Source organism: Chamaea fasciata, unplaced genomic scaffold, assembly GCF_029207755.1.
Source record: "Chamaea fasciata isolate MVZ Bird 193981 ecotype frontalis unplaced genomic scaffold, bChaFas1.0.hap1 SCAF_16, whole genome shotgun sequence".
NCBI classification, from domain to species: Eukaryota; Metazoa; Chordata; class Aves; order Passeriformes; family Sylviidae; genus Chamaea; species Chamaea fasciata.
Genome location: NW_027094101.1, coordinates 8,960,344 through 8,982,823, shown reverse-complemented (window position 1 = coordinate 8,982,823; position 22,480 = coordinate 8,960,344). Strand labels below are relative to the sequence as shown.

The 22,480-nt window shown below is 45.3% G+C and overlaps 1 protein-coding gene across 6 annotated transcripts in view; it reads right to left on the bottom strand.

Moving 5' to 3' along the window:
* The window catches only part of EPN2 (epsin 2), a 55,271-nt gene that overhangs the window by 5,492 nt on the left and 27,299 nt on the right, over window positions 1-22,480 (bottom strand). For 4 of the 6 annotated variants that reach the window (XM_066198418.1, XM_066198419.1, XM_066198417.1 and 1 more), the window contains 7 exons: window positions 16,283-17,078; window positions 7,301-7,425; window positions 5,902-5,994; window positions 5,429-5,609; window positions 2,780-2,953; window positions 1,198-1,290; window positions 142-357 (listed from right to left, as the gene is read on the bottom strand). In XM_066198418.1, coding sequence (XP_066054515.1) covers window positions 142-357; window positions 1,198-1,290; window positions 2,780-2,953; window positions 5,429-5,609; window positions 5,902-5,994; window positions 7,301-7,425; window positions 16,283-16,877 — 1,477 coding nt within the window. In that variant the 5' untranslated portion in view covers window positions 16,878-17,078. The remainder of the gene's footprint in view (window positions 1-141; window positions 358-1,197; window positions 1,291-2,779; window positions 2,954-5,428; window positions 5,610-5,901; window positions 5,995-7,300; window positions 7,426-16,282; window positions 17,079-22,480) is intronic. The other 2 variants (XM_066198420.1, XM_066198421.1) reach the window with 2 other exon arrangements.

Below are 22,480 nucleotides of genomic sequence, written 5' to 3'. Positions count from 1 at the left end.
TCATAATCTGTTGGCTGAAATAACCAAGAAAACCAAGCCCAAACCACCCATCCTCAACCCCACCAGCACCGAGCTGTGCAGAGTTTCCCTCCAGGAAGGGAAAGCTCCAACAGAAACGTGAAGGACTGTGCAGAAACCAACCTGGTGCCAAGAACGGGTTCAGAGAAGTAACAGGTTGTGGTGGTTTGGACACCAGAGAATCCAGGTTCACCAGGGCAGCGTTGGGGCCCAGGAAGGACTCGGGGGTTTTCCGGGCCGTGCTCTGTTTCCCTGATGTCCCACTCGAGTGCTGGGACTCGAAGAGATCAGGACTCGTGGTACCGCTGTGCTGGGACGGCAGAGTGGAACCTGATTCAGCTGCAACAACACAAAGGGACAAACAAGAAAACACCCCTGGTGAATTCACAGAGGCAGGCAGAGAGAGGCCTCAAGTGTGTGAGAGCAGAGATGCTTTATGCTAAGTTTGTGTTAGTCGGGGTTTCAGGCTGTTACACCCTCTCAGCATGCAAGCAGGTCAGTGTTCTTTAGCAGAGCATGAAGAAGCTACAGTCAGAGAGTTACAGTGCTCTACTGATGGGATTCCCACAGCTTTGCTGCTCCAGGTGGGACTCACAGGCTCCAAGGAACAGATCCTCCAAAGCCTTGGCTTGTGCCCTGGCCCTACACCACTGCTGTGCCCTTCCTAGCTGGATTCCACCCAGGGTTTTCTTCTCAAAAAGCTCAGCTGTGCTTCAGGCAGAACCATCCTGAGAGCAATGGTACCACAGCACTGACAGGGTCTGGTAGTTTTGATTTACTGACCAGAGGAAAAATAGATTAGAGTATTCACAGAAGGGATTTTCTCACCTTCCTACTGGAATTTACACATCTGAGAGATTCAGTCAGCATGGTTCTGGTTGAGTCTCTGAGCATCAGCCCTGCTCCAAACGTGCTGGACATTGGAAATTAAGAAGTCCAACACATTTCTGGGTCAGTGCAGCAGAAGGTCACAGGGTGCAATTCCATGGATTACAAAAGGCCCATTCCCCACGAGTTCATGCACAGGCCAAAATGTGAACAAGGAGCTTTTACTGCTGCATCATCACTTCTTTCCCTCTGTGAAAGCTGATCTTTTTGTTCAACCAAATTCAAGAACAGAGACATTTGTTGCTGTGACTGTCACCCAACCTGTCCACATGCTAAGAATTTGAGTCGTACCTGGCTTTTTGGAAGTTCGAAGTGTGTCAAATTCAGAAAAATCATCTTTAACTGTACCATTCAAATTACTGAAGAGGTCAAAAGATGTACTTCCTGTTCAAAACAACAAGACAGCCCTGTCATTAACACATCTTCGGTTGCATCACACAGCTGATCCTCCTGGAAGCAATTCCTAAGCCATTCCTGTCACCAAGGTGCCACCCCACAGGTTCCAGGGTGGCAGCTGGGAGTGCTCCTACTCTGAGCCAGGAGCTGGGAGAAGGAGAATGTCACAGGATTGTCCTTTCTGACAGCATGGAACAACTAAATCAGAGCAGTTTGCTTTTGGATCAGTGTAGGGCACACCTGAGCATGCTGGGGGGTGGGTTGATTGAGTGTCCGCATTAGAGACAAGCGGGTCTTGCTGTGGAAGGAGAGAACAGAAATGGATTTACAGCCTCAACTATCAAGTGTTAGGAAAACACCACCAGTGATGATTTCACTTCTGCTTCCCAAGTGGAAAGGAGGAGGAATGCCAGAGCAGAGGTTGTGGAGATGGTAAAGCCCCGTTAGCTGAAGCACCAGCGCTCGCCCAGAGTTGGCAATCAGTGAAACATCACCATTCCAAAACGTGGACACGCTCTTACCTCGGACTGGAGGCAGAAAAACCACACCTAAATCATCAGCAGTCATACTCCTGAACAGCTTTAAGGTTTGTGTGGGTATTTTTAATTAGCTGCAACGTTTTCTTAGTTTACTTTTAACCTTCAACACGTTTTGAGCAAGATGAGTGCAAGATGACAAACCCCAAGAGAAGGAGTGAAAATTGAATACAAAAACAACGTTTATCAAGAACAAAGAGCCACCATGGCTAAAGGCTCATTGCACAATGCTCCAGTAATTGCCCTTTGCCCAGGGAAAAGCTACTTAGACAACTTTCCGCAGCACTCAGATTCCTTTGTCAGTTGTGTACTGGGATGAGTGACGAGCAGAAAATGCACTTTGGATGCTTTTAGCCACGGTGCCAATATGAAAATGCCAGGTATTAACACTCATCAAGGTTGCATTAGTTACAGAGCACGAACAGACAATTACAGCAGCACCTTCTGCATCTTTACCAGGGCTCAGGGAAGGTTTCACACCCTCAGTCTGAAGGAACAAACCTTCAATTTGCACCTCTAAAAGTCTCCTCCGAGCTGCTCAACCTGTCAATCTCCATCTGCAGAGACATCCATCTGCAGAGCTATTTATCGTGAGGAAAGGTGAAATTAGAGGATCATTCATCGCCAGAAATTAAGTCCTTGTCTAATTAAAGGTAAAACCCAAGAGCAGCAGTAGTCCCAAGTGCTCAGCAGGCAGCCACAAATACCAGGAGGAGACGTAGAAGGGACAGAGCACAAAGCAGCACCACAAATTCAGAGCTTTAAGTCCCAATAATTACATTCAAATTTCTTTTTCCTGCTGGTTATTACAAGTCCCTTTTATTCTCAAGACCAAATTCTGCCAATTGTTCAGTTTCTTTGAACCACACAATGCAAGAAAATCACTTGGACTTCTCCTCAATACTCAGATAAGATGGATATGGGATGAGAAGGTTGCTCACCAGAAGTAGAGAGAGGTTTGTTTGCAGGTGCTGATCCCCAAGGATCCACGGAAGATTTTGCTGCAGTAGAAGATGGCTGAGCAGGAGCCCAAGGATCCACATTTTTGGCCAGGGGCTGAGCTGTGGATCCTGCTGGTGCTGCCCAAGGGTCAACGGAAGCAGCTGGTTTGGCACCTGCAGGAAGAATCAGCAGGAAGAGGAGTCAGAGCAGCTCCCCTTTCCTTGGAGACTGACCCTTCCCAGGAGTTTTTACTCCCCACTAATACTGAGCAGAAATGGGAGCAGCAGCTCAGCACCAGCAACTCCCAGCATTTGTCACACACTCCGAACAACAACAGCGCCAGGAAATTCTGGGCAAGGCAGAGGAATAAACAATTCCCCTCTCTGATGCTGAATACAAATACCTGCAGTTCCAACAAGAAAATAAACTTGCCTTTGTCACTGACATTGCCACCACCAGTGACAATCCCTGGCTGGAGGTGACCTAAATCACAGGGTCTATTAATGAACTCAGGGGAAAGTGAGTTATAAAAAGCCCAAAGGTAAAAGGTGTGAGATGCACAACATTAACCCTTACACAAAGGAATCTGTAAGATCCAAAGGGAATGTTTTCCAACTCTTTTAACCACGCTGCCATTTTATAAAAATATAATCGTCTTCCCTGAGCCACCTGTGCTTTTTTATTCCCATTTCTAAGCACTCCTGACACGCACCTAAGCTGCCCACTGATACCCCTTTATTTTTTCTTTTAACCCAATGCATGTATGTTCAGGGCTCTCATTTTTACTGGAAGACGCTGACAACTCTTCATTCCTACAAATTCAATCACCAATAGTTTAGTTCCCAAATGAGGACTTTTATAACCCAAGAGAGCGGGACAGAATCACCTACATGCAACAACTCTTACCTTCAACATCCTGCAGGTTTCAAGTTACAACTGAGAATTATTCTAACTTTTAAAACTCCATTCAACCCCGCTGGCATCCCAATATTCCTGTAAATCAACTGAATGCTGCCCACGGTGGCACAAATTCCAGCTGGAATTTTGGGTTTTGTTTCATCAGCAGGCACGTGGTCACTACAGCTCCAGAGCAGGAAATGCCAAAACTCGCCAAGGGAAGCCCCATTATTCCCACACCAGTACTTCCACTTCCTTTATCTGCCCTCAGTGCTGAGTTAAGAGCAATGCCACACTCATGACAGCATTTCCCATCAACAGCAGCTTCCCAGAATGTCCTTTCTTTCCTAAAGGGAACACCTCAAATGAGAGCACTCAGGAAAATCCCTTCCCGGAGCTTCCATCAGCTCCACTCAAACACCACAGCACTGGCAGCATTTGGGAAATGCAGTTTCATCAGTCTTTTTTTTATTTTTTTAACCAGAAAATCCATAAACTTGCATCTTTGAGACTATCCCTGGGAGAATCCAGCAGGGCTTGTGCTGTGGTGTAAGAAAGTTGGGAAGCACTGAGGAAACGCCAGGGCTGGAACTGGTACAAGGAAAATCCCGTCAGAGGGTGACACATCAGGCAGGAGATTTCAGGAAGGTGGATTTTGGTTGCTTTCAGCCATGGAAAAATGAACTGAACAGCCTTAGGGTCCAAAATTTGGGGTTTTTCTCAGTTCCTATCACCAAAAGAAAACAGGTGACATTTGGAATGATGACCTGGCAGTCGGCCCAGGAGTTTTTAGGTGCCTTTAATGCCATCATGAGCAGGGGGAAAAAACCCCAAACAAGGCATTTCATTATTAAACTTCCACTTTTTCATGGTGGTGTGTGGAATGCAAATGACTTTGAAGCACTTTAGAGCAGAGGTTGTAGGATCACCAGCCTCAAGCACAACTGACAGAAAAAAGCTGTCAATCTTCATGGAAAAGCTTCTGTTTGCACAGAAATTCTCTGCCCCTTAAAAAAGTCAAAAATTCCAACAAAAAAAATAGATTCAGCTGCAGTTCCAACTCTAACACTGTGAGGAACCATCCGCTTTCTAACTCCTTGGACAGGCTGTGGCTGACCCCAATGCCAGCCCACCACACAGGCAGCAACATACACAAAAAAAACCCCACACAAAAATCTGGCTTAGTTGCTCTTTAAAATGTGAAACACTGCCTGCTTCCCTTCAGAAATTTTCCATGGATTTAGCATGCAAATCCTATGGAACAGTAAATATTTTAAACGCCAAGCTTTTTTTTTTTTGTCTGCTACAAAAAAAACTTAATTTAAGTAATTTAATCCTTTTGGTTCTGACTGTACACAAACACATCCCAATTCTCTAGGAGCAATTAGGGACGTGGTAATTCAGACTGATGGCTTTCTTAGGAAGCAGCCTGCCTAAATATCAGATTAAATTCTGGGAATACTCGAAACCCATGGCACTGGAGAGAACCAGTGAGACATGAGTTGGAAAAGCTGGAAAAGACAACAGAAGTGCCACTCTCCTCTCCCTTAGGATTCAAACTGCACACACAAAAACCCAACAGCTTAAAAAAAAGTGCAGCTGCCATTGGTTTCTGCTCGGGAATGAGGAATTCAGTGCAATGAAATGAAAATGGACTCAGTCACAAGCTGGAAACTGAGGAACTCTGAAACGCTCGAGGTTAAAAAAGCAAAACCTTTCAAATCCCACAGCCCCTGGCGGTTTGCTCTCACCAAATGATTGCCAGGGGTCGGAGGCAGGGGCTGCAGCTGTGGATCCTCCCCAGGGATCCGTTTGGTTGGCAGCAGCAGCAGCAGCAGCAGCAGCAGCAGGAGGAGGTCCCCAGGGCTCGGTTTTGGGCGGCGCCGGTGCCGAGGAGGGCAGGGCATCCATCAGGTCCAACAGAGTGGTGTGCTGAGGGCAGGAAGAAGCTGAGCTTTACTCAAAGAGCATTGTCAGGCTGAAGTACAAACCCGTGAGAGTGAAGAAGCAATTATTATTATTATTATTATTTTATGGGGGTTTTTTTCCTTTTACACGCCTGCATTGACTAGTTCCAAATTTAACCCGCGTGGAAGAAGCTTTAAGCTACACAACAAAGCAAAAACCCAAAAGCATTCAAGAGCTCAGTATTAAGCTAAGTTTGTGTTACTGTATTTCAGCTTTTTGGCAGCATAACCGGGATTTTCTTAGGCGAAGGCACTACCTCCTTCTTTTTGGGAATTTTAATTGTGTCTCTGCGACTCTCCTCCAGAGCCATCTGTAATCTCAGATCGTCTCCGCGTCTGAGGCGCTCCTCCTGCAAAGGAAATCAACACTGGTGATATAGACCATGAGCCTGCTCTGAGCTGCTGCTCCCTGCAGGGCTCCAACCCTGCCCACCCTGTGCTCCACAGGGGGATCTTTGGGGCTGGCATTTCCACGGAACACCAATGAGGGAAAGGAGCTTTCCTGTGATTCCTGCCTCCAGGAGCACCCCGACCCTGTGGTCACAACAACAGCGGCCAGTTTTAGCTGGTTGGGAGTTTACCCTGGTGGTGTGACATTCTTTTCTAAAGTTCAGTTAAGGAACACCACAGAAATTCGAGTGAACAACCCATCTGTCAGTTACCACAATGGTCTTTCAGCATTCAAATCACCACTGAGGGTTGTAGGGAACTAAACTTAAATTTCCTTTTGTTCACTTCCCCCCACGCTGGTGCAAGATCCACCAGGGGAAGCAAGTCTCGCCAATTCCGTGTGTAATTTGAAGGTTTAAACATCTGTAACTACAATGTTTACGCCACATTCAACTCCTTTAAATATCTTTGCTTGCATCACGTCTCTCAGAAGTTGACTAATCCCCCAGCTTGTCATTTTTGAAGCTACTTCAAATGCTTTGATTCTGATTTATATTTTTGTTCCTTTTATTGCCCAATAATGATGAAGTTTACTGGGTGATAGTTTCCCTTTCCAAGCACTCATGCTTGACATACTAAATTGTTACAGGAAGCCTCTAAATATTACAGGCACTCAGCATAGCTGACTTGAATTTTCACTCAGAGCTGAGATGTGACTTTGTTAGGTATTAAAATGCAGTCACTTTATCCAAATTTACTCCAAATTCAGATTGAAGCTCCTAAGAATTAGCACAGTAACATAACCCAGGTGACAGATAGGGAGTCAATTTACTTCAAACCAAGCTTTTTTTATATAATCTGGTACTTTGTGTCAGGTCACCCTCCTGTTCCAGAAACTCCCACCAACCGAACAGACCGTTCCAAATTCCACTGGAATGGGAATCCACTGACATTAATGAAGCTTTTCAGGACCAGTCATGTTTTCAGCCCTTCCTAACTGAGAACATCTTCAGCAATGTGATGATTAACATCCTCCCACACAAAAGTCTTCTCTCAAAAGCGACTGTCATCTTCCACTAGAGTCTCAACCAGCTCGGAGGCTGAAGTTACTTTAAAAAGAGATTTAAAGAAGAAAAATAATAATAATAAAAAACCCCCCACGCACACAAGATTCCACCTGGAGCAAAGCCAAGCTGGTATTAATAAAATCATTTAAAGAAAAGAACCAAACAAACTTTCCAAGCATGGACACTTTGGAAAACCTACACGGGCACCGACCTGCTCCGCCACCTCCCGGCTCATGGCCAGCGCCAGCTGCAGCTGCAGCTCCTCCTCCCCGCTGGTCTGGGGCCGCGCCTGCTCCAGCTCCGAGGACACCCGAGGGGATGTGGCTGTGGGGAGACAAAACCCAGCACGTTCAGCACAGCAAACGGGGCTCAGGTCGGGCTCCTGCACCCCGTGTTTGGTCTCACGAGGTGAAGTTTGTGCCGAGGGTGACGGGGACAGGTTGGGGTTCACGGAATTCACAGATTCACCAGGTTGGAACAGACCTTCCAGATCATCGAGTCTGTTGGGAGTCCAGGGCAAAACTTTTGAGATAAAAATTTAATAAACACCTTTTAAGACCGAGCTGCAAGTTCCGCGCTTCTTTCAAACCCTAGCACAAGACTTTGAAAAAGAAAAAAAAACCTAATTACGGGGATCTTGGACACAAAACACAAGAGTCCAACCCAGCCCCAACACCTCAGCTAAACCATGGCACCTCACATGCAGTCTTCTCTTAAACACACCCAGGGATGGTGACTCCACCACCTCCCCGGGCAGACCATTCCAGTATTTTATCACTCTTCCCATTAAAAAAAAACTTTTTCCCAATATCCAACCAATATATATCCCTCGACACAGCTTAAGGCTGTGTCCTCTTGTTGTGTCAGCTGCTGCCTGGAGAAAGAGACCAACCCTCACCTGATCAGAACCACCTTTTAGGAAGTTGTAAAGAGTGATAAAGTCACCCTTGAGGGGTTTCCTTTTAGCTCTGCATGACAGTTCACAAAAAAAAACCCGAATTTTTTTTTAATGAGGTGATATCAAGAAGCACCCCCAGCTCATGTTGGATATACCCTGAGTGTATCAGAGCTCCTCACTTAAAAAGGTACAGAATTATTGTTGGAGGAAACATTTGTGGGTATTTCTTACACCTTCCAGTGTCAGTAAGGATTTGCTGGGAGTGGGCCAATATCGGGGTAAAACTGGATACCACCCACTTTTCTGTAAAATAATACAGTCTTAATGGGAAGATAAAGAACTATTCTTAACTGCTGAGCAGGCCTGGGGATAAACAAACCAGCCATTCAGGCCCCAAATTCACACAAATGCAGGATCATTCTCTGGTAAAGCAGAGTTTGGTAAACGGGCTGGGGGTGTTGGCTGGTTTCTGGGGTTGGTTGGGGGTATTTCCTCCCCTCCTCTTCAAGGAACTGCTCAAATACTCAATTTCTCAAGACACAAACCATCTTTTGGTGATGTTCACACCCCAGGAGCATGTGGAATTCCCATCCCACACCACCAGCAGGTTTAGCACTATACAGTAATTAAACTATTCTGTGCTCACTTTCTCTCACACAGCATCCAAATCACTCGCACAGAAATTTTATCTCACTTTGGCAAGGAAGTTTGTATTTAGTGGCTGGAATGATGATTAGTTTGGCAAAACAGACATTGACATTTAATACTTTTAATTGAATGTTTCAAACTAGCGTCTCAAGCTCGAAGAAATCAAGTTCCTTCCTACCAGGTCAGCTGGGTATGTGAAAACGAGATGGCCAAACTCAGTTTGAAAACCACTTTTTCATCACGGCTTTAATCCTCCAAACATTTCCCAGCCTTGTCTCTCTCTCTCCTCAAGTTTCAGGCCAAAATGACATCACAAAACAAGTGGAACTTTCTCACCCAGCAGGCCAGAAGGAAGGGGACTGTCCATAAACACAGAATGACCTTTCCTCCTTCCCACCACGCCCCGAGGTGCCATCCCACCCCATCTGCTTCTAAAGGCACAAATTAATTTACCACCCACAATTCTTCCACCTTGTGCTGATCCTGAAGCTCTCAAGCCAACCTCACTTCAATTAAGATGCTACTCATCGCTCAATTCTATCACTTTTTCAAACTATCTCATATAAAATAATTAAATTTAGCCTGGTTGATGAGTACTTGCTGCTCCAACAGTCACGGCCAGGCTCGCCAATATATTATATTAGAAATACAGTGATTAAAGCACGTGATAATTCCCAGCCACTCACCTAATGCAGGTAATAAATCAGCACTAATTCTAATCATTCTAAATTCAAAATGGATGATTTGAAACCAGGATGGAGGTGGAAACACTTCCCTTTGGAGCACAGAGAGTATTTTCTGTTTATCTTTGCCAGAAGAAGATTGAGCAGTTTGTGGGTGTTAAACACCTCAGAGAGAGAGAGGAAAACGATTTCAGATAAAGGGGCAAGAATTCATGGTATAAACTGGCCAGGGACGGACTTGAGATACAGATGGAGAAGAGCAGTTTTGCAGCAGGGATTAGAGAAGGAAAGAGTCCTAACTGGTTTAAAACCAGAGCCTGGGGACAAATGGGACAGCAGCAGAGTCACCTGAGAACAGATGGCACCTGGACTGGGAGCAGGGAGGAACCTTCTGCTCTGCTGGGCTTTTAACTGGAGGGGGAAATGGGATTTCCTGCATCCCAGCTTTTCCATCTCTGCATTCCACAGCCACCAAGAACCTGATGGCAGGATGGCATCAAAATGGAAACGATGCAAAACGGGCTCAATTCCATTGCTCTTCCTCCCATTTCCACACCAAGGACCCGCTGAACGCACTGCCCAGTGCATTCCTGCCTGGGAAAGCTGGGAAAAGCAGGGATTGCATCCCACTCTGAGTCTTCCCCTGGCTCTCCACTCCCAGCCAGGCACGGGAAGAGCTGCCTTGGTTTTGGCAGGGAGCTCCATGAGCTCACAGCTCCCAGCAGATCCCAACAGCAGCAGCTCCAGGATGCCCACACGGATAACACGGGCTCACACACACACACACTTTATTCCTTCTCACTTTTAGGCTTTCCAGCAATTCCTTCGCCTTGCTCCCATTAACTCTAAAATTTCCAGCTCCTTTTGACTTCAAATAAAAGGGGGGAAATGTCCATTTGAAGTTCTTCCTCGGGCCTCAAGGAAAAAAAAAAAAAAAAACTAACTACAGGAATGTTGCTGTTTTCCATGTAAGCCTCTGCAGTGTTATAAAACCATCCACATTAAAGAGCTGCCAGCTCTTTTTTTATTTTGGAAAAGGATTAAGGGAAACTCAAAACACTCTTCTTGGGAGTAACCTGACGAGTTTTATCTGAGATTCTCAACCCACATGGGTCTCATCCTGCTCTAAGGTTGGAATTCCCAGGATCCAGCAGGAAGGTTCTGGCCTTAGGAACAGGACAGTGGCACACAAAGCATCCCTTATCCCCCAGCACATGACACTTAACTCAGAATGTTTATGTAAGATGGGACTCAATAGATCAATTCTGACCTGCTAAGCCCTGCTTTGCTGGGAATTTGGGAGATCCCAGTCCTCTCCAGGGAGCAAATTTCTGGGAATCTGTTCCCCCACAGGGAGCACCAGGGCTGGCTGCTCAAGGAAATCATCTGGAGGCTCAGTTAATCGCTAAAGCAGGATTCTGCTGCACCATCTGTGCCTGCCCAGGCTGGGGCAGCTCCCAGACACAGCTATTGATGATTCCCCATATTTTGGCTCTATTGGAAGGCCTCTGTGGCTGCTTATAGATCTGGCTGAGTTAAAGTGAAATACAGGACACGGAGAGAGCAGAGCCTGCATTAATAATAAAGATCAGACTGGATTTTAGTTCAGAATCCTGTGCTTGGCTTTTGGGGCAGGTTTTCTTATTTCTGGGGTTTTTTCTTTAGTGTCAGGCTTTCTAATTTGCAGGTGGAATTCTGAGGAACAGGATTCAGCTCTCAGTCACATTTGTTCAGAAAGAAAAGCTGCTTCTTCACTCACTCTGAACCTATAAAAGTGGGCAAAACCAAAAGTGACTTGAAAAAATGAAAGAATATCAAGGTAAGGACTCAGAAACCAACAGCAGTTCACTGGGGAAGCAGGCAGAGATCCCATCTGCCAGGGAAAGACCACTCAAATAAAGATGGGATCATTTTAAAAAAGCCAAATGATGGAAAGGTAAGTGCAAGCTGCTTCATCTGGAAGGAACCGTGTGATCCACCTTTCCCTCGGGAATGAAGGAACGAGGCACAAGGAGAGAGCTGGTAACACTGGTGGATGTGACAAGGTGGAGCTGCTCAGCCTTCCTGCAGGATTCTGACTGCACCGAGCAGACTGACAGCTTCTGAAATTCATTGAACACCCAACAAATCCTCCAGGTTTGTTCTGCTGGGAGCATTTTCCTCTCAGGTGATCCCTGCACCCGTGTGAATGGACACAGTTGGATAATTCAGTGTCACTACAGAGTCTGGATACGCCAGTGGCACCTCCCACCTTCACTCTCAGCACCAGAAAAATAAATGGATGATGAGAGGATTTAATCAAGCTGTCAAATGACATCTGACAGGAGTCTGCCACATTCCTTCAACACCTCAGACTACGGGAATTCTCCACGCTGTTCAGCCAGATTCACTGCTGGGGGATATTCCCTGTATTCCCCGACTAAGATGGGAGGGCAGGGATGTGTTCCAACCTGCAGAGATGCAATTAAAGAAATAATTATTAAACAAAAACCAAAGCCTTTAAAAGCAGGAGCATTCTGAATGGAACAGGGTGCCCAGTGAAGCTGTGGCTGCCACGTCCCTGGAATTTTCAAGACTGGAGCAACCTGGGATGGTGGAAAGTGTCCCATAGCAGGGGGTTGGGACAAGACGAGCTTCAAGGTCCCTTCCAACCCAAACCATTCTGGATTTCATAAATTTCCTATTGTGTCAAACCCAAACCAGCAATTCCTCTGAATTATTTTCTGCTCCAAGCAAAAGGGGAGACAAAATCGAAACAGATGAGTGAACACAAACTTGCTGAGGCTTCACAAAACTGCTTTAAAATAAAAAAAAAAAAAAATTATTCACATTAAGAGTCAGCTTAATGTGAATAATCACTGGAAATATAAAACTCCTTAATTCAGCTACAGCAAATTGCTCCCAGAATTCTTCCAGGTTCAGGTTAAAGGGATCCTATCCCTGCTTCCCAAACCCTCCTGGAGCACAGGGGAAAAAGGGAAGCATGTGGGCACAACCCAAAATAACACCAGGACGTCCCAGCTTGGGCGTAACACGACTGGATCTCTTAAAAAGTGTGGCCTCGGTAAACTTGGTTTTAAAACACCAGCAGGGTTTGCCAGGCTGGGAGCAGCATCCCAGCTCAGCCTTAAGAGGTCTAAATTAAGAACATCCTACTTCTCCCCGTGCAGCCATAAATCCAGAATCCTATTTAAGTGGTCACTGGCAGCTGGAGATGAAACAAGGCCAGGAACGAGAGGCTGAAGTTTTTGAAACTGGGTGACAAATGTCAGGCAAAAACCCCAATTATTTCCACCCAAAGGCAGATTAGGAGCGAGGGACTATTGCTCCAAAAGGTTTTAAATATTCATCTTATTTCCCTTCCTCTCCTCAGCTGGTTTAGTTTCAGCACCACAGAAGAATATTTCCACAAGGTGAAATAAAACCTGGGATGAGATTTGATGCAACTCCACAGAATTGGCGCGTTTTCCGAAATAAATGGAAATTATTCATTTTGTCGTGGAATATTTAAAAGCTCCTAACCTGAGCATTAATTGTTCAAAGAGGGAAGACAAAGCCAATTGTTCCCAGTATGTCAGAAACTGCTGATGGAGGCTGGGAGGAGCTTTATTTTTGCTTTGGAGTATCTCTCTCTTGGCTTCCATTTTCAGGTTATGAGACTAGGTAGGAAAAAAAAAAACCCAACTTTTAGAATTCACAAGCCATAATGTGCTCCCTGGAATTATCCAAGCACAGAGATCTTCAGGGCCAACAAAGTCATCAAGGCACAGCTTTGGGGGAAAAGGATTTTATTAAAAACCATCAAGTTGCACCATTTCATTTTGCACAGTTTCTAAAGGAGTTTTGAGAGATAAAATGAAAATATTCACAAAGAAACAGGGAAAAATACCCTGATCTGCCTGCAGCAGTGAGGGATGACTGGACATCAGTCAAGAGATCCTTTCCCACCTTGAATTCTCTCACACCACACAGGGTGCCAATATTGCTTTTATTTTGTCACAAAGGACGAAACTGGGACACAAAAACCAGCAATTCTTTAAGGAAACCCCCTGTGGCTCAACGTGGAGCAAAAAATCCAACTGTTCCCATGCAAACCCACACAGGCTGGGAAGCTGGAGGAGTTTGAGCAGAGTTCAGTCAGTGCTGCCTGCGCAGTTCTCAACAAATTGACCCAAAAAGGCTTCACTGATTTAACCAAAACTGCACTTTTAGCCCCTGGAAGGAGAGGGCAGAGATCCCAATCCAGCATCCCAGTATCCACTGGGAGTTACTGGTGAGCTGTCCTGCAGGAACTCCCAAACTCTTCCAGCTCTGAAGGCACTAAAAAATGAGATTTTATAACCCAACATAAATTCTTCGAGCCAGGGGAATGAATTCTGCAGCCCCCAGTCCGTGGTGCCTGGAAGGACCAGGAGGAAAATGTGCTGATAGCAAAGCACTGAGGGATGAAACAGTTCCTGTGGTGGTGCTGGCAAAAAAAGGCCCTTCCACTGTCCCAAACTTTATTTCTATTTGCCTGAAGCACTTGGCAAAGAGGGTGGCTGGACATTTTGAAGAGGCAAATCTCATGCTGTAGATGGCAAATCTAAATGTCTCTGATCTCTTCTTCAAAGGCTCAGAGGAATGAAAGAGAATTCTGCCAGAATACACAGAGCATCTTAGGGATGTTCTAAGGGGAGCATTTCCCAGGAGTGAAGCCGAACTTCATTCCTTTGGCAGATTTTTTTTTTCCCTGAATCCAGATTTTCAGCAGAAAAGAGGGTATAATTAAAAAAAAAAAACCCACATGATGGATAAAAATCTCTTACACTTTAAATAATGAAAAGCATCTTTTCCATCAAATTTAGCAGGCACAGGAATAACCCCACATTTATGTAACAGATTAAATGTCTGGGGTTTTAATGAAACTCCTTCCTCGTTTCCTGGGATAAAGCTCTTCCCAGTTTCCCAGTATCAGGAGGACTTAGCACAGCTGCTCTGGAAGGTGCTGGTTTGCTTTGCTCCACTCAATTAAACCAGACAAAAAATAAATAAAAAACCACATTAAAACCTCAAAATACACAAAAACTGACAGCCACCTGGATTTTTTGCTGATCCACAGTGAAAAAAAAAAATAGTCCAGGAGAGTTGAAACAGAGGAAAGAAATAAAAACCCTGAGATTTCTAAAGCTTCTTAGGGGAGGAGTGAGCAATTGAAAAAAAAAAAAAGGAATCTTTACCTCCAAAGCAATCCTGCCACAGGACACACACACAGGGAAGTGGGAGCAGTAAATCCGCACTTGGAATACTGAGGGAAGAGCCAAAAAAAGCTGCTTCTCCCACCAAAATTCCTCAAGCAGCCAAGGAACAATTGAGGAACACGCCCTGCACTGCTCAGCCCTGCTGGGAGGAATGGTTTGGAGCCTCTGGTGGCATTTAAGATTCCAAACAATAGATCCAGGCATTAATTAAAAAGTTGGGACTGGTGGAGCAATAATAACCCTGTGAAAGCCAAGGTGTGCTCAGCATATTTCAGCCCACCAGCCCCAAGTTAAAATCAATATTTCAAGCTGCCTCTAAATTAAGGATTTTTGTTGTGGTCAGCAACAATCTATACATCTGAAAAGGAAAGATGTTGTTATTGTTGAGGTAACAATATATGAGTTTTTCTTTAAAAAATCACAGTGCTCAAGCACGGTTATTACGGAAAAACTATATAAATACACCCAAATGATTATGACAGAAAGATAAGGATATTTGTTATCCTACTGCTAATTAAAAGCCAAGATCAAAAATCCTCATAGCTGGAAACCTTCACTCACATTTTTTGTACCCTCTACCCTAAAAATATTCCCTTTTGGAAAGAATTTTTTCTGTTTAATCCGAGATTTTCTCCATTCTGGTTTGATTTTCCTGCTCTCTCCGACTGCAAATGTCAGCATGGCTGACCCCACTCATGGATTTATGATTTAAGAAGCACTTTGGGACTCAGGACATGACGAGTTTCAGATTCCTAAAGCTGGAGCTCGATGGTTCCTGCAGCCTGGCTCAGTCACAGCCCTCCAAACACTCTAAACATTCATTTAAAGGAAAGATTTTCTTTCAGAATTAGACCACAACCACTGACATTCCAGCCAAAGCAGCTTTCATCAGATCATTACTTACATTAAGGAGGATTTAGTGCCAAATCAGGCACTCCTCCTGACATGACAGGGAGTCCCACCAAGCAGTGCTGGAAAGAATTTGTTCTTCCCACATCTTATTTTTTAAGAATGAAGTACAGTGTTTAGTATTTAGCACAGACACTCACACACCAAATACTGAGAATATAAATATTTAAATACAGATTCAAGGCACTCCTCCTCCTCCAGGAGATGCTGAGCAAGCAATAAAGGAAATTAAACAGCAGCATTGTTGCCAAAGTACAACAGGAGCAGCATAAGGCAGCAAAATGATTCAGGAAATATTCTGTATTTCCTATTTATTCTTAACCCAAGAGCAGGTTGGGCAGGGCTGGGAGCAGCCTGGGATAGCGGAAGGTGTCCCTGAGCATGGGCAGGGGAGTGGAGTGAGAGCAGCTTTAAATTCCCTCCCAACCCAAACCATCCCATGATTCCATCCTGAACAAAACGGACACATCTGCGAGCATTCCTTTTAAAAGCAGAAACAAACAGAAAAAACCCCCCTCACACCCTCCCCATCACACCAAACACCGGAACACGTTCACAGGAGCAGCCTGGCAGCGCTACCTTTGGGACTGACAGTAAACAAGCTTTTGAAATCGATTGCCATCGCTACACACAAAGCAAATATTTACCCAGGCCATCAACAGCAGGGAGCAGATCCCCAGGGATCCCAGACCCCCCCGCAGGCAGCATTTCCACCCTCCCAAAGGCACCACTGGCTCCCACCTCCAACAGCAGCTCTCCAAACCCAAGGATCAACACTCGGGGATGTGTCTGCCTGTACTTACAGCCGTGGTAGGACGCCGGGGACCCTCCAGACTTGCCATACTCCTGCTCTGAGTAGCTGGTGGACAGGTTGGGCTGGCTGGAGCCTCTGCCAAAGGTGATCTGGTTGCTGCCCACCCCAGTGGCCACCTGGGCCATGCGTTCTTTGGTCTTCAGGGCTTGGGCCCTCTCTGTCTTGAGGCGCTCGTCGTCCTTCAGCAGGGACACCAGCTGCTTGGATTTCTCCCTGACGTTGATGCCCTGGTCTTTGCCGTCTCGATCGATGTACTGAAAATCTTTCAACGTCTGGATGGCAAAAATATTCTCTTTGCACTGCTGGGCCACCCTCTCGGAGCCAGTTTTGATCAGGTAATCTAAGAGGGTGAGGGCCTTGTAGACATGCCGCCAGTTCTTGCCGTGGTCGTTGAGTCGTTTCCAGATCATGCTCATAATTTCGGAGAAGGCCACAACGTTGTAGGTCAGATCTGCTATTTCAGTCATCAAGGAACTGGAAGGACCCCAGGGGTCGTTGGAGGTCGCTTCCCGAACTTTGATCTCGGCCTCGGAGTAATTGTTCACGATGTTCTTCATCTGCCGTCTGATAGACGAAGTCGTCATTTTTATTTCCCTTTTTTTTTTTTTTTCTTTTATCCCGAGGCAGATCCCAGAACACACAACCAGCCAAGGGCTAAATTCACTCTCCCAGGAACGTTTCTGAACTGCGAAGGCTCCGGAGCAGTGGCGTGTTTGTGACACGTTCCTCCACTACAATCATTTCCTCTCCTCAAGAGGACGACACGAGAAAATAAAAATCATGACCTGAGTGAGGGAAGACAACGAGGCAGGTCAGTGGGGTCTGATTGTACTGCACACACAGCAAGACACACACACACACACTTTTGGGAGAAATTTTCCTAGATTTTTATCTCCTCGAATTTCTCCTGATTCTGAGAACGACTTGTTCTCCTCACGAGTCACATTAAACATTTAAGATTAAAAACCTCAAGTGCTGAGCAAAACAAAAGCAAGAGCACAACCAAGCTGATACAAAGGTAAAAACTGTTAAAGCAAACCAGAAACAAAGCCCGACCTGGAGACTTAGTCTCTGAAGCAAAACCTACCTAGAAACTTTTAATTCCCAAAATTACAGAGCTCAGATGAAACCACATGAGAAATTCCATGTTCAGCAGCCCACTAACAGCAGGAATGTGCATCCAGAGAGAACGAGCAAACTTCCTAAACACCAACCAAGCCATTTCTGAAAGCCTGGGTAAGTTTAAAGCCTCAGGGCCGAGATCCTGCGGCCCAACTCAAGGTGACCTCTCATGATAAGCAGATTAGAAGGAATATTTCCCCCCCCCCAAATGCATTTACTTTGTTCATTTGACAACACTCAGCAGATCCACACTTTCTGCTCTCTGTGTCTTTCACAGAGCACAGAAGAATTTTCAATTCTATGAGAACGGGACTGCAAAGCCAAAATGATTGGCAAGGAAAGGCAAGGACAAGCTGTGGAGCTGGAAAAGCTGTGTCAGTTCTTTAGCTAAGGTCACTGTTTCAAGTAAACAGAGGCCTATTAAGCTTTGGAATAAATTACTCGAGCAAACGGGCAGATTGGCCATTCCATGAACACAGAGCAGCCCTGGGAGCCACCAGAGGCACAAACACTGAGCAGGGACTGTGGAACTGAGCTGGCCACGTCCACAGAGATGCCCACTCCAGATGTCCTTTAATAATGTCCCTCCAAACGCTCCCAAGAACCAACCCCATCCCCTACAGAGGCACTGGGGACAAGGAAAGCACAGATTTCAAGCCTGACATTGTCATCATTCTTTAAATTAGAACACTCCCACTTGGAATGGAAGCAGAATTCAGTGTCAGCACAGGTCTGTAATGCTTTTATTTAGCATTAAGACAAACTCCCTTCCATGGAAACCTTTCTGGGCAGGTTTAACTACCACAGAACACACCTAATGAGTTATTTCATTTGATCTTCTTCCACTAAAGTTGATTTTTGGCAGAATAAAAACCTCTTATGACATGACAGAGGATTAACTTTGAATGAGACCAGCACTAAACTTCAGGTAAACTGCACCCCCCTGGTGCTCTCCCCGGTATTTACAACCCCAGTATTTAGAATATTTAGAATATTGAGGAGAGGAGATGGCTAACAGCAGCAGGAATAAAAAGAGGCATCTCCTGGCACATTTTAAGTTCTGTGTGGATCAAAACCAGAATCTGAAAATGCTGATCCTACACACACATTCCATGACTGCTCCTTCCCTCTGGAATTTTACGTTGCCCAGATCTGTTGGCTCACCTGCCCCTGTGACCCCTCTCTAATCCCTCTCTAATGACCTGTAAAGGGCGAGGAAATGATAAAAATTCAACAGAAAAAGCACAATGCACATCTTATTCAGCCCAAACCATTTCTTTGTGCCAAGAGTGGGTTAAGGTGAGTTCCCAGCAAAGCTGAAACCAGTTATCCAGAGGAACTGGCAGGTCACACTGAACTGGGAGCAGGCTGCAGGCAGGAGCTCCTGGAGGCAGCACAGGATCCAAGTGCCAGGGGAATCGTGGACACAACCCTGATGATTACACAGATCCCAGAGCAGAAGAATCCAACCCCCCTATAAAAACTGAGCTTTTTCAACCAGAAAAGCACTGAGTAACATGAAAAATCAAACCCAGGAGGACTACAAAGCCTTCTAAACCGGTTGGATAAAAAATCCACCAAGCCTGACATGCTCAGGCACAAATCCTTGTGGCAAAGAGCATAAGGAATACTTATATTCCCTTGTATTATCAGCAACTGGGACACCTGGGTGCCAAGTGTGGGGACACTGGACTTCTCCCAATCCCCCTGGAAGCCACCTGAGCTCCCTGTGAGACCCTGAGCAGGTACAACCAGTGGCCACACTCAACTAACAACCCCTTCAGGTTTCTAAGAAAGAAAACATCACCTTGGGCTTCTTCAGGTCCCTCATGGGTTTACAGGAATTGGCCAGCTCCTGAAATTCAGGCGACTGAGAAGCTTCTCCATATCTCAGTCTCTGTGGTCATTCCACGCAGGGATTAAACTCCACTTCTTGGGATACACACAGCCCCCAGCACCCTGCATTTCACATTTGGCAGCAACAAAAGTTGGTATCACAACACGGCCATTTACTGCTTAGCACTCCCCAAATATCAAATACTTCCTAGAATTCCACGTGCCTCTTGGGAGTTGTGCTTCTACTGCGCATTTCCTCTCCCTGTGCGTTTCACCTGCCACTTCATCCCTCAGCAGGTCTCAATCTTTCATCATTCCTTCCAATTCAAGATTCATTTCAAATTTGACTGATTTGACTTTATTATTTCGGGCCAATCTGCAAAGGGAGCATTTGCAAGAGGACTGATCTCTTGGCCAGGAAGAGCCCTTCCCTGTGAGAACCAACATTTAACTCCTAACCCCATTTCCTGGCTTTTAACCCACTGCAAACCTGTGAAAAAACATTCTTGCCTCGTGAAAGGTTTATTTCTTTCAAGGACAGGCATGAGAGGCTTTCCCAAAATCCTTTTCCAAGTACACTACAGGAGCAAGTGCCTCACCTGTGTGTATCTCCCCAGTCAAAGGCAAGTTTTAGTACTTTACAACTTTGCAAGATTTGGGAAAAACAATTTTAATGCCTCACAGGTAAAAATCCCTGAAGAATTCATCACCCTCACAAGACAAGACTGCTTCCCTTTTCTCTCTCTTGCACCAAATCCAGCCATTTTTACTCAACAGCACAGGAAAAATACTCAAAAATACTCAAAGTCTCCTAAGCTTTGCTGCACAGATTGCAAGACAAGTAAGAACAACCCAACTCTGGCTCACTTTTGGAGTTGATTAAATGCAACACAAAGTTGTCATGGTCTAAAAAATCAGAGCCAAGAGCCCTCATTCCCTCCCAATTACACCCCAGCAGGAAAGCAGGCACTTGGTTTTGGAGAAGGAACCAAAGGAAGAACTCCAATCTGGAAGATTTTCTAAGCCTGGAATAGTGCTTTGGAAAAACAACCCCAGAGCAAACACAGGAGAGAACACACTGGATTAAGGGAAACCAGCACTTCACACACTTCCAGGAAATTAAATATTTCATTTGTCCTGTAATAGACTCAAAACCCATCAATCCATCAACGCTGAGCAATTCTTCACTTTCACATCTTTGAGTCCTGAAAACCAAGGCCTTCCATGAGTGAAACACCAAGGTTTGTTTTTTCCTTTTCTTGATGGACGTCTTTTCATCTTACTCTACTCATAAGCCATAAAAACCAACTTACTCTAAACCTCACAATAAACACCCAAAGGATGACAGGACGGGAAGCTGACGGAGCTGGTGTTCCCCTCACCAACGCAGCTGGACCAAAATTCAAGGGACTGATCCTCACCCCAGAGTGTTTTATCCCTGCTTTCCACACTCTTTCCACAGTGAACACCTTTTCCTGGATTATCCCAAGCCTTGCAGCACCACGAGAACCACTTTTATCATTAAACAGATCAAAAAGCCGAACACCCCAACGGCATAAAAGTGAGGAACCGTTTCTAACACGTGATCAAATCCTTACGCAGAAAGTTTAGATTGATTTTTTTTTTTTCCCAGAGATCCCACTGAATTAACTTCTCCCAACAAACCACAGGGAAGCACAATGCACTTGCGACTTCAGCAAAACTGTGAGTTTGCATTTTTAACAGCAGAGTTGCAAAGAAAGCAGAAAGCGAGACCAGTTGATTCAAGCTGTTTCTGGCTTGCAGGAAAAAGGCTGGAGCAGATCTCTGTGGAAGTTGAACGGTTTAGTCTTGGGGAGCCTTCCTCATTTTCACTCTTGGCCCCCACAAGTTATTTTCTCTGATTTTGCAGCATCTTGACATCTCCAAAGGGCAAAGCAAACAGATGTGCGGGCAAGAAGGTGAAGCTTACCTGTGTTACCTGGAGGGAAACACCCCGTGCCCTTTCCCCTACTCCAACAGTTTCACTACACAAATAATGAATTCTCCTGGTGCTCTCCTACACACAGTGTGCAGACAGAAGGAATTCTTGCCTCAACTCCTCCTCTCCCTCACAAGAGATTAAGCTCAGTGAACGAAATCTGCAAGAGGAAACATCTTTAACTTGCTGAGACTAACACAGAACCAAGGCCAAGCCACAAAGTCCTTCATAAACTCAGCTCAAAGTAAACAGTCCCACAAACCCACCTATAGAAAGGCTTTCAGCAGAATCCATTCACACCTCTGGAATGTAAAACTCCAAGCAGGATTTGCCTGCACTGATAAAATGCCCTTCCTATCAGCCTGAAGGGAAATATCTGCACAGCCCAGCTAAGCATGCGCCGAAAATATAGGAAAAGCCTTTAATATCAAATGTGAAAATTAACATTGAACATCAGGAGTTCGCCAGGCATTTGCATAAAACTTTAATTAGCAGTATTACAGGCAACATATATCCTTGGATTAGACAATTACTGTAAGTCACGTGCGTGGAAAGGGAGGCTTGGAAAACAGTCATTAATCAAGCCAGTCTGTGATCTGAACCTGCAGACAGCAATCTGCATAAAAACATCCCTGCCTTGCTGCCTCCCCTCTCAGGGGGGAATACACACCCCCCCCCAGAGATGTGCTCCCCTTGCTGCCAGGATGGAGTGACAGAGGCAGGGGATGCTCAGGGACCTGTTATTCCAGGAAAAATCAGGGAATTCTTGCCAAGCTGTAAAGGATGAGGCTCAGGGAAGGTGCTGCCAGGTGCTGACTGAGGAAGACAGACACACACTGATACCACACCTGCACACACAACCCCGATTTCAACAAGAAGTGAGCTCCTATTTTATGGCAAAGAAAAAGGATTCCCATTGCCTGACACTAAATTCACATCCTGGCTTTCCTGGGACAGCTCATTACGTGTCTAAATCCAAGCCTACCGTGTTTTAGGAAGTCTCATTTTCCACAAACAGCTCAGAAATCAGAAAAAGACCCTTTTAATATAAAAATCAGGAATATAATGCAGAAAAAAAAGCCATTTTTCTTATACCAAATCCACGCTGCTAGACTGATTTTCAAACCTGATTAATTCTCTGATTTTTTTTTCCCCCCTCTCTTCATAAATTATTCTCAGGGAACAACTGGCTGACCAGAGGGTCTCATTACCCTGCCTGTGATACAATATTCAGCTGCAATCCAAACACTGTTCCCAAAACCAAACAGG